Source organism: Procambarus clarkii, chromosome 87 (assembly GCF_040958095.1).
Source record: "Procambarus clarkii isolate CNS0578487 chromosome 87, FALCON_Pclarkii_2.0, whole genome shotgun sequence".
NCBI lineage: Eukaryota > Metazoa > Arthropoda > Malacostraca > Decapoda > Cambaridae > Procambarus > Procambarus clarkii.
In genome coordinates this window covers 7,476,058-7,491,451 of record NC_091236.1, presented here as the reverse complement: position 1 = coordinate 7,491,451, position 15,394 = coordinate 7,476,058, and the positions used below count along the sequence as shown (strand labels likewise).

Below are 15,394 nucleotides of genomic sequence, written 5' to 3'. Positions count from 1 at the left end.
TGTAATGATCCCTGTTGTATATAAAGACAATGTCACATGACTAGTGCAGACTATTATGAGTTATGTATTAACGATATTTCCTATATAAAATCCCTGCTGTTGTATGCATAACCCTCTCGTTAACCCTTGTAGCTTTTTTCCTTTGTCACAAATAGCTGCCCTCACTTTATGGGTCATGAAAACCTCCAGTTTCGCATGTGGATATTGTATTTCCATTTATTTGAACATGTAACCATATATATATATATATATATATATATATATATATATATATATATATATATATATATATATATATATATATATATATATATATATATATATATTTATATATATATATATATTTATATTATATATATATATATATATATATATATATATATATATATATATATATATATATATATATATATATATATATATATATATATATATATATAATGCTGCTGTGTTTTTCAGTCAGATTAATCAGATGTATATTTATAAAAGTTCCCTAGATATATACACATTCTTTCATTCTATGTTCAATACTTACATTTTTAAATTTTTATTAGATTTATTTGTTTCATATTGCCCTGTCACCCTTGAGACTACAGACCTCAGTCTTCATTCACTGTTAAACTAAAATTGTTTTTCTACAGTTTACAGGGCAGTGCTCTTGAGCAAGGAGTCCTTGAAAACTATTGTCTGAATTTTATATCAAAATTGGTATATGAATTACTTGTGCTTAAGGTCAAGGAATGGGTGCCATATTCATCCATCAGTGACCCTAACTTTAAGGGTCATGATATAACAATCTATCAGTGCTATAGTTAAGATTGTTGAATGTTTAACAAGTATCCCTGACGTCATGTAAGGGGCGAGATCGTTATTAATCATACACCAACATTCTTAGCATTCTTAGCGACATCTTACCAAGAATCTTACCCTCTTTTGGTTGCAACCTCACAAATTATATATATCACTTGAATCTTTTACTTTTAAAAACAAGCAAAGAATTATAAATAAAGTTCTTCAAGATATAGGATGGTGGATAGACACTAAGAACACAGGTATTGATACTACCTATTGAGCAACAATAACGCGGCAGCCGTTGGTCAGTCTGTGATGGAAGTAGAGACGAACATTGTGCAGTCTATGTAAGTTAGTTGACGCATACAGTAGGGTCGTGTTAGAGGACACATACATTGGGAATCATGTTAGGGCTCAGACAAAATGGATTCGTGTTGAGGCTCACGCAGACACAGTAGTGGTCAGGTTAGAGTTCAAGCACAGTGGGGTAGTGTTAGGGGGTGACACGTACACAGTGTGGGGTAGTGTTAGGGGGTGACACGTACACAGTGTGGGGTAGTGTTAGGGGGTGACACGTACACAGTGTGGGGTAGTGTTAGGGGGTGACACGTACACAGTGTGGGGTAGTGTAAAGGCTCTCACAGTTATAGTGAGGGTCGTGGTTTTCACAACACTTGGGTAGGTGGTGACCCATTGCGCATCCCGCTCCAGTTAGAGCCCAAGATCAGTGTACCGTTTAATTGAGGACTGCGTTTATAAGGTCAAGAGCACTGTCCTTGCTGCATCCTGTATTTGTAATTAAACTTTTAAGACCTTGACATCAGCAAGTCATCACTAAGGCTGTTGTAATCATAATTGATCATATCACTGTAACCTCCGCAACTTCACGACCACTGCCTTTACTTCCACCAACTTCACAACCACTACCATCACATCCTATAACCCCAGAACCACTGCCTTCACCTCCACCAACCCCCAGAACACTGTCTTCACCTCCAACACTGTCAGCACTGCAATGATAACCACCTCTGCCCTCGCCACTACCACCTTTGCCATCATTCTCATCCATAACTATCAGCATCACCATCACTACAACACCAATTGCACCAATAAATATAGTTACCACATCCAATAGTGAGTACACCATAATTCCCACCATATCTACGCTGTATTGTTCCCATCTTTTATCATATTGACTAGGACCATTATACTACCTCATTCACCGCCTCTCCAACTACACTGACCTGCCAAGCCACACTTCAACCTCACAGCCATGGCAGTTTAGCATCGTTTCTACCATAAGCCTCTCCCACCACCACAACTGGTATGATCACCAGCGTACCATCAAATACCAGTTTGTCATGACCTTCACAGCACTAAACATACCATCGTCGTCACCACATATGCACCACCAGACAACAGCGTTAATCGCAGATCACTGCCGCTGCCCACATCGATCACCATTGACAATTGTGTCTCTGTCTTTCAGTGTCAACTCTCTGTCCCCCTCAGTTGGGTAAATATTGTGCGTCCTGGTACCGTAGCGTGGTAATCTCTTTCCTTTGTGCTCTACCACTAGAGTTTGATCAGGAAATCACTCCTCAACACCTACCTAACTATATCCTTGTGGCGCTGCTTATCATTGGTCAGATGTACTCAGCCAGTGACAGGGGTAGCAGAGGAGTGCTTGACTGACAAACCAAAATTGATGTTAACACATGTTAGGCCCTACGGAAAGGCAACATATTTTTATTTAAATTTAATTAAGAATATGTTGATTTTTAATATAACAAAAATAATTTTGTTCTCTATTTAAATGTATAATTAATATTTTTGTATTTATTTATATTCATATATTTACTGTGCCCTCTCCGTAAGATCTATATTATGTTATGGTTCCCCCTTCGCATACAGCACTGTTCACCTACGTTTTCTATGAATTAATATTAGGACTTTTTTTCATGAATCGATCTTATTAGTATACAATAATTGCTTAATTTTTCTCACAGAAATATCAAATAGACAAGATATGATTCAACTTTAACAATAGTTGCATATATAAGATATGTTTTTCGAAATCACTTGATTTATTTTAATAATAAAATACATTTGACCCCCACTCAATGCATTTGAAGCGTGACTCAAAAGGCACTCATTGCATCACTTGACTCCCAAAGGCACTCACTGCATCACTTGACTCACAAAGGCACTTGACTCACAAGGCACTCACAGCGTCATTTGACTCTCACCATAACATAATTTTGTTTTGGATCTCCACTGCATGAGCTTAGTGTTTTGTTTCCCATCCTGCACGTGTTGGTGTCGTCGTTCCTCCTGTGGTACACACTCGCCAGCCAGCATGAGGCTCACCGCCTGCATGTCCATACAATATACATATTGGTATAGCTTTTTCTCTTAAATGTTACTTTATGTGTGAGTGTTTTTGTTTACTGTTTGTATGATATCTTTATATATAGTTTATGTATTAGATATTTGAGAAGCAGGTACGTAGATACGTGTGTTTTTTTAATTAGTTATTTCTCAGGTTCTCATTCACTTGAAAAGGAAGTTAAAAATTAATTCTCAATGATCATATTGCAGTCTATATGGACCTGACGAGTGTTGCTATGTATGTAACTTAGCATCTTTTGACGTAGTTGAAAGTGAATGTAAAATGACAGAGATCAGCATATAGTCCATGGAGGTGGGATTGGAGGCAGTCCAATATACGTCCATGGAGATTTACAAAGTCCATGGACTTAGTAAATCAGTCGAGTAGATGTATCTCTGAGAGTGATAAGGTTTTAATTTTTGGTAAGTTAATTACCAAAACTCGTCAGGTCTATTTATACTGTAAAATGAACTAAGAGACCAAATGAAGAACCTAAGTAAATAGTCATTGATCATATTCAGTAAAAAACACATTATACATATATATATATATATATATATATATATATATATATATATATATATATATATATATATATATATATATATATATATATATACTGTATATACTGTGTGTGTGTGTGTGTAAATCACGAAAATAAACACGTGATTAAAAATGTGACAGTGTCAGACCACGGAGGAAAATTGAAACAGGAATTTCCTTAAGTACTTTCGTATATTAATACATCTTCAGAAGGAGTGGAAGATACTTTTTCTGAAGATGTATTAATATACGAAAGTACTTAAGGAAATTCCTGTTTCAATTTTCCTCCGTGGTCTGACACTGTTTTATATATATATATATATATATATATATATATATATATATATATATATATATATATATATATATATATATATATATATATATATATATATATATTGTGTGGAAAAATCCCATTGAAATATCAAGAGTACTGAACACGTTTTCTACTAGTATAGGCCTTCCCCACAGCAAGATAGAGTATGAGTAAAAAGGAAAAAGGTGGTGGAAAACCAACATCTCTGCTTCCTACCTTTCTCATACTCTCATCTTGCTCTGAGGAAGGTCTATACTGGCCGGAAACGTGTTCAGCACTCGTTGATTTTTCAATGTGGTTTTCCTGCATACCTTGATTAGTGTCTTCGTGATCGTTGTATGTGTGTGAAACATCATTTATGCAAATATCCACAGAGAAGAGAAAATAATATGTAATAAATATATAATACTGTATGATTTGTCTCTACTCGAAGCTTACACAAAGTCTACAAACACAGACTGAATTTTTTTCAAAGTTCGTAAATCCTGTACAAAATTAATGACAAAAACTGTCTTAAAAGTTACGCTAGTTGATTTTTTTTCTCCACGTACAAAGTTAAGACCTTAATAAAAAAAACAGAAATTACAGGTAATTCATCGATATAATTAACAAAAATGTAAGCTTTGGTAATAATATCCCAGTGGATTATTACAATAATTCAGCTTTATTAGCAATATTATAATTTCATTGGAGACGGTATAAGCGTATACTGCACTAGAGGCCCCAGTAATTATCACGAGGGTCATTGAGAAGAGCATCACTTGCTTTCCTGGTCGGACCAGTCGACACTGTTTACCCAGCCTAATTAAACGAATTCTGAGGCTCCAGTGACTGGTGAGGACGGTCGGGACTGGTGAGGACACTTGAGTGTGGTGTGACTGATTGAAAACAAATAAACAGTTTATAAAACTTTATGATCAAGTAAAACAATGTATTTGATATTCTTAAAGTGCTTGCGATGATTAAAATAGTATGGTACTAAAACGGTGCGTAGAATGATTTCTAAATTGTTCGATTGAATTGAATGATTGTGAGCATGGTGTTAAAAAGGGTTCGAATGTCATTTAAAACAGTGAATATGATCCATAAAATATTACTCTTGATAATTAAAACAGTGAATTGGATACATAAAACATGCGTACGATGCTTAGAACAGTATATATATTATAACAAAACTACTGAGTATGATAAACCGCACGTACAGCAATTACGTAGTTCGTAGGAATCTATAATGAGAGTACAGTCAGTATACTCTCCTTAAAACACTGTGTAACTTCTTCAAACTGTGCAGGTTACTTGCATTACTGTGGATAGTACTTAGAGTGCGTTCGATAATTAAAAGAATGTATGATAATCTTGAAACTGTCATATATAAGACTTTATGTAATGAGATCTCTATAAACATTATTTTCTTTAATTACAACTTGTCTTATCCTTGTTGTCGAGTGTATCTGTGTTGATGGTCCCCCTTACAAGTGGTGTAGCTTAAGGCAAGCTTATAAAATATATTCATGCAAGTTATTCTATCTTAGATGTTTAATGAAGGAAGTTATCTTTTCATTTGAGGCTATACAGTTAATTTTCTTAGGTAAAGAGTTTGATTAAAATCTTAAAATATAGACAAAGGTATACAATCCAGACTACAAATCTTCAGGTAAATAGTCATACGCAATAAGTAAATGTTTTTGTAGGAATTTACTCAAATATCAAGAAACTAATTGCCTTAGGTTACAGCTTACACGGCCAGTTCTTCAACCGTGGAACTGTTTAATTATCTTTGTTTAATCAAAGTGCAAGTTAAGGACATCAGATGATGTGGTTAGGGCGCTCAATATGCAGACTATGAAACTTGAGGTTTTACCAACGACAGCAAAATACTGATTAACAAACGTTTAATTGGTAGTAGCAACATCAAACATTTGACAATTTAATCAAATTAAAAATAAGATTTACATTTAACAAAAACATGGAAAAAGTTCCTTAAAATTAAGAAGGCAATAATGACCCATCCTTCGCACGTAAAATACAAATGTTAAAGATATTGACACCTCTTTCCGAACAGAGAATCATTTGAGTAATCTATGAACAATATTTCTTGGGTCATCCCATGAGTAATATTTCTTGAAGTCACCCATGAGCAATGGCTGCTTAGTAACCCATGCATCCACTTTCTATGATTATGTCCATTTTCTATGACAGGTCGGATAGGGACGCCTCACTTCATGAGTCCTGAGGTGGTGGAGCGACAGCCATATGGCAAACCTGTGGACGTGTGGTCAGCTGGCGTCCTTCTCCACATCCTATTGTCGGGAACTTTGCCATTCTACGGGACCAAAGATCGACTCTATGACTCTATATGTCAAGCAAAACTGCATGTAAGTATCTCATATGAATGTATACAAAGTAGCCTCATGGTTAAAGCAAAAAATGTATTGGATCCATGACTCGTATCCTACACACACACACAAAACATTAGTAAATAGGTGAGTACACACACACATGCATAGTTTAACCTAGATAAGTTCACTTATGTGTTCTAGTTACGATCATTTAGCGAGCTTTTAATACGGGCTATAAGTGAAAGTTTTGAATAATAGCTTCGAATATGGTACAGAGAATTATAAATCAAATATTGCCATGTCGATTTTTAGTAAGTCAGTATTTGATATATGCATCGTGAACCAGACGTGCTTGTTACTTCCACATATATGTTTTGTTGTTGTTGTTGTTGCCGCCGGATACGGCTAGTTTATTGTGCACCCCATACTAATCCTGTGAGCTATAGCGCAAAAAGCATTACAGAGGGCACAAAAGGTCGTTATCAGACCTCAACGGAGGTTATTACATAAACAATTTAATCTATCCTTCACACCTTCTAATTACAATGTCAGCTAGTTACAGAGAATGCCGCCCCTCCGTCCCACCTTTTTCCTGCTGAATACATTTTTAGTTTAAGGTCGAAATATTCAGTGTTTCATAGAGTTTTTCTTCACCTCAAATCCAGTCTGGAGCCACTCTTGACTTGTGACACACTAGTACTCTGTTCCCTGCCCCTACACACACTGTTTCCTGCCCCCTCACACTCTTCCCTGCCCCCTTACACTGTTGCCTGCCCCTCACACTCTTCCCTGCCCCCACACTGTTCCCTGCCCCTCACACTCTTCCCTGACCCTCACACTGTTGCCTGCCCCTCACACTGTTCCCTGCCCCTCACACTGTTGCCTGCCCCTCACACTCTTCCCTGCCCCACACACTGTTCCCTGCCCCCACACTGTTGCCTGCCCCTCACACTCTTCCCTGCCCCACACACTGTTCCCTGTCCCTCACACTGTTCCCTGACCCTCACACTGTTCCCTGTCCCTCACACTGTTCCCTGCCCCCACACTGTTGCCTGCCCCTCACACTCTTCCCTGCCCCACACACTGTTCCCTGTCCCTCACACTGTTCCCTGTCCCTCACACTGTTCCCTGTCCCTCACACTGTTCCCTGCCCCTCACACTGTTCCCTGCCCCTCACACTGTTCCCTGCCCCCTTACACTGTTCCCTGTCCCTCACACTGTTCCCTGCCCCCTTACACTGTTCCCTGTCCCTCACACTGTTCCCTGCCCCTCACACTGTTCCCTGCCCCCTTACACTGTTCCCTGCCCCTCACACTGTTCCCTGCCCCCTTACACTGTTCCCTGCCCCTCACACTGTTCCCTGCCCCGTCACACTGTTCCCTGCCCCCTTACACTGTTCCCTGCCCCTCACACTGTTCCCTGCCCCTCACACTGTTCCCTGCCCCCTTACACTGTTCCCTGTCCCTCACACTGTTCCCTGCCCCCTTACACTGTTCCCTGCCCCTCACACTGTTCCCTGCCCCCTTACACTGTTCCCTGCCCCTCACACTGTTCCCTGCCCCGTCACACTGTTCCCTGCCCCCCCCACACTGTTCCCTGCCCCACACACACTGTTCCCTGCCCCCCCCCACACTGTTCCCTGCCCCACACTGTTCCCTGTCCCTCACTGTTCCCTGCCCCTCTCACTGTTCCCTGCCCCTCACACTGTTCCCTGCCCCATCACACTGTTCCCTGCCCTCAAACACTGTTCCCTGCCCCCAAACACTGTCCCCTGCCCCCTCACACTATTCCCTGCCCCTCACACTATTCCCTGCCCCTCGCACTGTTCCCTGCCCCCACACACAACGTTCCCTGCCCCCACACACTGTTCCCTGCCCCCACACTGTTTCCTGCCCCTCACACTGTTTCCTGCCCCCCTCACACTGTTCCCTGCTCCCACACTGTTTCCTGCACCCTCACACTGTTCCCTGCCCCCCACACTGTTCCCTGCCCCTCACACTGTTTCCTTCCCCCACACACTGTTTCCTGCCCCCACACACTATTTCCTGCCCCTACACACTATTTCCTGCCCCCACACACTATTTCCTGCCCCCACACACTATTTCATGTCCCACACACTGTTCCCTGCCCCACACACTGTTTCCTGCCCCCACACACTGTTTCCTGCCCCCTCACACTGTTCCTAGCTCCCACACACTGTCCCCTGTCATCCCCTCACACTCTGTTCCTTTCCCCCCATCACACACTTTTTATCGTGGTCCCTTAATCTTGTCCGTGGCCTCTCTTCTTGTACCTGAGCCCTAATCTATGGCCGTAGTCCATCAGCTTCATCCCCCGGGCCTTGCTGCTCGCCTTTGACCTGGGAGACGTTAGTTACCTCGACAACCAAGTAAACATTTTCCTACACCGGCACTTGTTCTTGTTATACTATGATAAGTGCATCATGAAAAGTTATATCATATAGGGTGATAATTGCATAATAACAAAAGGAAAGATCAATGGTTATGAAAATGTGTTGGGCTTGTTACAGCGATAACAGGTCATAGGTCGAGCTGTAGCAGCGCATCACTTATAATAAGATAAGATATTTATACAGGTAAAGGAACTTACATTGAAAATGAGTTACAAACATATTCTTGGATCAATAGAGCTGGTGCATACAATGCCTGAAGCCACTAATAGGCACAGCGTTTCGGGCAAATGATATGTTTTCAATGTAACACGTATGCTCGAAGTTGCGTTTTGTAATATGTCTTAATTCGCACAATGATATTGCAAGAATGTGTATATCTATGATAAGCAATTGAGGTGGTAAAACGGTATGACGCCTGCATCCCCCTGGACACCCCAGGCACATTCACTCTTCCCGGAGACTCTAGGGATGCAGCTTCCACCCCTCAAGTCATTGGTATTTTTGCAAGTCTTAATTGTATTTTTGTAATAATCTCAGATATGTATATTTTGTGTTTTAAATGACCCGACTCTAAATACCATCATAATCAAAGATGTATCCCTTTTTTTTTACCGCCACGCAAATCATCATTTTTGAAATCGGTTTTAGTATATGTGCTAAAGGAAGAAACTATCGGTAATTTTACATGGAAATATTAAAACCTTTTGTTTATTACTTAAGGGTTTTAATATTTTTAATATTTTTAATATTATTATTAAGGGTTTGGACGATGGTATATATTTTATTTCGTGTGTATTTCTTACATCAATGTGCAATAAATATTAAATTATTCCAACCGCTTCTTATAGAAATTGTTTATTCTTCAAGTCTACTATCTTGCACCAGAGATCTTAATCTCTTAATCTTAAAGCCTTCTTTCTTGCCTCCAGAGCTCTTAATCCTTCTCCACCTATCTCTCTCCTTTAACAAGACTTTAAATCCATCTGAATCTCGGTCTCTTGAGTCTTAGAACTCTAAATCCTTACCTGTATTAGTCTTGAACTCTTCCTTTTTTTCCCCCCTATTTATTTTTCGTTCATTCTCTTCCCAGAACATGTGAGACATGAATATTGTGTCTTCGTATCGTGAGTGTCATGCAACATTAGCTGTGCCTTCACTGCCTTTCTCTCCCCACAGCTCAACACGCCCACCTGGGAGTCTATCAGTGACCACGCTAAAGATCTCGTGCGCCGGATGCTCACCTTTGACCCCAACGAGAGAATTACCGTCAAAGAAGCGCTCAATCATCGCTGGATTAAGGTATGCTGTGTTGTTAAGAAACATTCATAGTTCGTTGGTGCGAGTTTTAGAGTGATTTAACATGATACATATTTCAGTAGCGTGATACATGGTTTTCCGTTGAGATACATGATAGTAACGTGATTAATGGTTCAGTAGCTTGATACGTGCTTACGCAATACGTTGTGAGCTGCTATGTCACGCATTATTTTTCGTTATATATTTTTTCTATGTTAAGAACTTCTCAGTGTTATACAGGGGTTAAAGTGATGAACAAATGAGGTAATTCTCAAGAAGTGTTATTGCCGGCTTGAGGAGATTTATATAAGTATATAAACAAGTATTTTGACTTCTTTCACTTGCACCTTTGGAGCCTCGAAGCACAGACTACAAAAGCAACAGCTCTAGCTTTTCAGATTTATATCCATTTAACAAATGTACTGACAGGAAAAAGTAAGGAAATAAACAAAGCTATGTCTAAGAAATTTATAAATTTTATTTTATATATTGCAAGAAATTTGGTAAATCGCTGATTTTGTTTAATAAATTTAAATATACATCTTCAGATGCATCTTTAAATATTTGTAATTGTGTTCCAGTCTGATACATAGTAATTGAGATACAAATGTAGTTATATTTAACTTATACAGAAAAGATATTTAGAAAAATCACTGCTTTATAAGCACAGTGATGAAGGAATGTGATCCCTTTCAAGGAATGAAAGGGCGCCTGGTGGCTGAGTGGACAGCACTTAGGACAGTTGAGAGGTGAGCCGAAAGAACAGAGCTCCACCTCCGCAAGCACAACTAGGAAAATACAACTAGGTGAATACAGTCAAATGTACTTGAGAGGCATTGTTGGTTTACATGTAATCTGTCCTCTCTAATAATACAACACATGTTGACGTCAGTCCCCCAATGGACAAAATACGATGGCCTATAAATCACGTTTTCCGTGCATGGGTTCGCGCTTTTAGGTTTGGTAAGGTTAGGTTGTTTTAGTACACCATTTTCTGTCCGGGGTAGTAACTCGATAAGACAGGCTCTTATATGAGAACTTGGTTACCAGTAATTGTGGTATATATATATATATATACCACGAGTTACATAGACACCAAAATATATCTACATATCACGAGTTATCTTTAGAAGACAAGAAATATCAGCACTTGTTATTTTGAGGTAACATGAATTCTCAGGAGTCAGGAGAATTATTGAGGTAACATAAATTCATCAGTGGTCAGGAGTTATCACCAAGGAATGAAAGAGAGGAAGGCGGGAGAGAGAAATATTGAGTCCATCACGGCCTCCGCCGCGCCGGCTACCCCTGTCTGTCCTCGCCTGATCCATCACCCAGGCGGTTTTGTGCCCTCTCAAGCCTGGCTCTTCGTCTTCCTTTCTCCTCTCACTTATTTTCACTTTCCATCCTCTTGTTTTATTTTGCATTGTTTTGTTATTTTGCCCCGAGGGGTGAGATTATTTGGCAGCGCCACCCATGCTGTGAGTGGACACACACCGCCTTAGCAGCATGTACAACACTCCCCAATAGGAAGAAAACCCTCTGGGTTGTTTATCCTGTCACTTGTGCCCAGACACAGCTGGGACTTGCTTAACTGTCTCAAGTGAACAGCTTATCAAACAAGAAGATTAACATCTGTCAACCCTTGAAATCTTACGTTATCTTGCGGGTGCAAAATGGGGGAATCTTTTAAGAACATTATCTAAATTTGACAAATAGTATTTTCCTAACTCAGACAATGTGGGGCTTATTATTCTACAAATATTTATAATGTCTTGTAGATGTTCTCTTGCGCAGTTTTCTCCACTTCTTCAATTCTTATTTCGGTTTAGAGTGTTTTCGTTTCCTCGTGTCCTTTCAAGAACTCATTATGTGGAGTAATTTAATGCCACTTTTAACTGTGACACAATTTTTTGGTCAAGCAGTGGAGGTTTTTGTATTTGTTTTGCCTTGTCTACTTACAGCTGATTGTTTTCGAAGTGTCTGCTTACCCCCTATTCCCTTTCATTCCATCTGCCTGCTTGCCTCTGTTCACTTTCCCTCTATGGGTCCATTTGGCCCTGTTCACTTTCCGGACTTATTACTCCCCCACCTTTATCATAAGTTTAAACATTAATGTTGATATGTTATGAAGCCGAACAATCATTTATCACTTGAAAAATGAACAGTGACTTCATTAACAGTGTCCTACTCGCTAAGAAACACCATATTAACAGTGCCGCCCTCCCCTCCCCTCCCCTCTTCACTAAGACACGAGCCTCTTCCATATTGTGGTGTGTTGTGCCCCATCCCGTTTGCCCGTTACATAATATTCCCGTTACAAAGCTGAGAGGCCGCAGCGTGTGATGATCTTGTGCGTGTGTAGCCAATACATGGAAATCGACCAAGCCAAAGGGGACCCATGACATTATCGGGAAACCTGAGTGGTGATCGACTTTTTACGGCTTCTGCTTTATCCGGAGTATGGCGGCTGTTGAGATGCTGCCTCTGATGTTTAGAGCACCACCACACTGGAGATGTTGCCTCTGATGTTAGACCACCACCACACTGGAGATGTTGCCTCTGATGTTAGACCACCACCACACTGGAGATGTTGCCTCTGATGTTAATGCACCACCACACTGGAGATGTTGCCTCTGATGTTAGACCACCACCACACTGGAGATGCTGCCTCTGATGTTAATGCACCACCACACTGGAGATGTTGCCTCTGATGTTAGACCACCACCACACTGGAGATGCTGCCTCTGATGTTAGACCACCACCACACTGGAGATGTTGCCTCTGATGTTAATGCACCACCACACTGGAGATGTTGCCTCTGATGTTAGACCACCACCACACTGGAGATGCTGCCTCTGATGTTAGTGCACCACCACACTGGAGATGTTGCCTCTGATGTTAGACCACCACCACACTGGAGATGCTGCCTCTGATGTTACAGCACCACCACACTGGAGATGTTGCCTCTGATGTTAGACCACCACCACACTGGAGATGCTGCCTCTGATGTTAGTGCACCACCACACTGGAGATGTTGCCTCTGATGTTAGACCACCACCACACTGGAGATGTTGCCTCTGATGTTAATGCACCACCACACTGGAGGTGTTGCCTCTGATGTTAGAAAACCACCACACTGGAGGTGTTGCCTCTGATGTTAGAAAACCACCACACTGAAGATGTTGCCTCTGATGTTAGACCACCACCACACTGGAGATGTTGCCTCTGATGTTAGACCACCACCACACTGGAGATGTTGCCTCTGATGTTAGACCACCACCACACTGGAGATGTTGCCTCTGATGTTAGACCACCACCACACTGGAGGTGTTGCCTCTGATGTTAGAAAACCACCACACTGAAGATGTTGCCTCTGATGTTAGTGCACCACCACACTGGAGATGTTGCCTCTGATGTTAGACCACCACCACACTGGAGATGTTGCCTCTGATGTTAGACCACCACCACACTGGAGATGTTGCCTCTGATGTTAGACCACCACCACACTGGAGATGTTGCCTCTGATGTTAGGCCACCACCACACTGGAGATGTTGCCTCTGATGTTAGACCACCACCACACTGGAGATATTGCCTCTGATGTTAGACCACCACCACACTGGAGGTGTTGCCTCTGATGTTAGACCACCACCACACTGGAGATGTTGCCTCTGATGTTAGACCACCACCACACTGGAGATGTTGCCTCTGATGTTAGACCACCACCACACTGTAGGTGTTGCCTCTGATGTTAGACCACCACCACACTGGAGATGCTGCCTCTGATGTTAGACCACCACCACACTGGAGGTGTTGCCTCTGATGTTAATGCACCACCACACTGGAGGTGTTGCCTCTGATGTTAGACCACCACCACACTGGAGATGCTGCCTCTGATGTTAGACCACCACCACACTGGAGGTGTTGCCTCTGATGTTAGACCACCACCACACTGGAGATGTTGCCTCTGATGTTAGACCACCACCACACTGGAGGTGTTGCCTCTGATGTTAGACCACCACCACACTGGAGATGCTGCCTCTGATGTTAGACCACCACCACACTGGAGATGCTGCCTCTGATGTTAGACCACCACCACACTGGAGATGTTGCCTCTGATGTTAGACCACCACCACACTGGAGGTGTTGCCTCTGATGTTAGACCACCACCACACTAGAGATAAAATTGGAATTTCAAATCATAATTCTTAAATATACAAGTGTTTACATAAATCAAATTCAATAAATTTAATTTATAAACTGTATAATTATAATGACTTGTTTTAACAAATAAATTCATTATTAATTTATACAAGGACAATGTAATATTAATAGATTAACTCTGATAAATGTAATTCTAAATTATTTATTGAATAATAAAACATTAACATGTACCAAATGGCGATTGATATTATCTCTAAGTTATTATCACATTTGTGAACGATAGTTTAATACTGTTGGACTTCCTGTAGTCACACCTTCAACATTGTGATACAGCGCCCAACACTAAACTTAGACACATCCCACACATCTGAATATAAAGAAAGTGAAAATGTCCCGGTCCGTCGTGTTCCATTGTCACCACGTGATAATGGTTCGAGGATGGACCGGTCCGTCGTATACCGGTGTCATCACGTGATAATGGTTGAGGATGGACCGGTCCGTCGTATACCGGTGTCATCACGTGATAATGGTTGAGGATGGACCGGTCCGTCGTATACCGGTGTCATCACGTGATAATGGTTGAGGATGGACCGGTCCGTCGTATACCGGTGTCACCACGTGATAATGGTCCAGAACGGACCGAAGTCTCATCACTGCCATTATTTTCAAATGTCTGGGACAGGTGTAATAATTTTCAGCCAAGTTATTGTGACTTACTGTCTGCAGTTATAATGATTTACTGAATACGCTTGATAAAGGTAGATTAAGCTTTTCTTTGTTTTCTTATACACCTGTGAAAACTACATTCCGTATTCTTGGGCCTCACAACCTGAGGTATTGTTGTATGATCTTCTATATATAAGATACTAAGTGTTACACAGACAACGTAGTGTAACACAGACTGGCGTAGTATTGGCTGACCGAAGTAGAGCACAGACTTGTGCAGTGAATCATAACCTGAACAAGAATTTGGATAAATTATGCTCAATAAAAGCGTCTTTTAAAATAGTTTTATTGCACAGTTGAGTTTTGCACGTGAATAACTCACGTTTTCTATAATTTACAGGTTAAGGCACATATGACCACAAACGGGGTCAATATATTTGTTAGGAGTCCGAGAGGTTTACTGGGTGCAATA

General features: G+C 40.8%; 1 protein-coding gene across 1 annotated transcript in view; it reads left to right on the top strand.

The window, feature by feature from the left end:
- The window catches only part of LOC123746960 (peripheral plasma membrane protein CASK), a 552,989-nt gene that overhangs the window by 292,427 nt on the left and 245,168 nt on the right, over nt 1-15,394 (top strand). The window contains exons 6-7 of the mRNA XM_069317229.1: nt 6,243-6,418; nt 9,972-10,094. Coding sequence (XP_069173330.1) covers nt 6,243-6,418; nt 9,972-10,094 — 299 coding nt within the window. The remainder of the gene's footprint in view (nt 1-6,242; nt 6,419-9,971; nt 10,095-15,394) is intronic.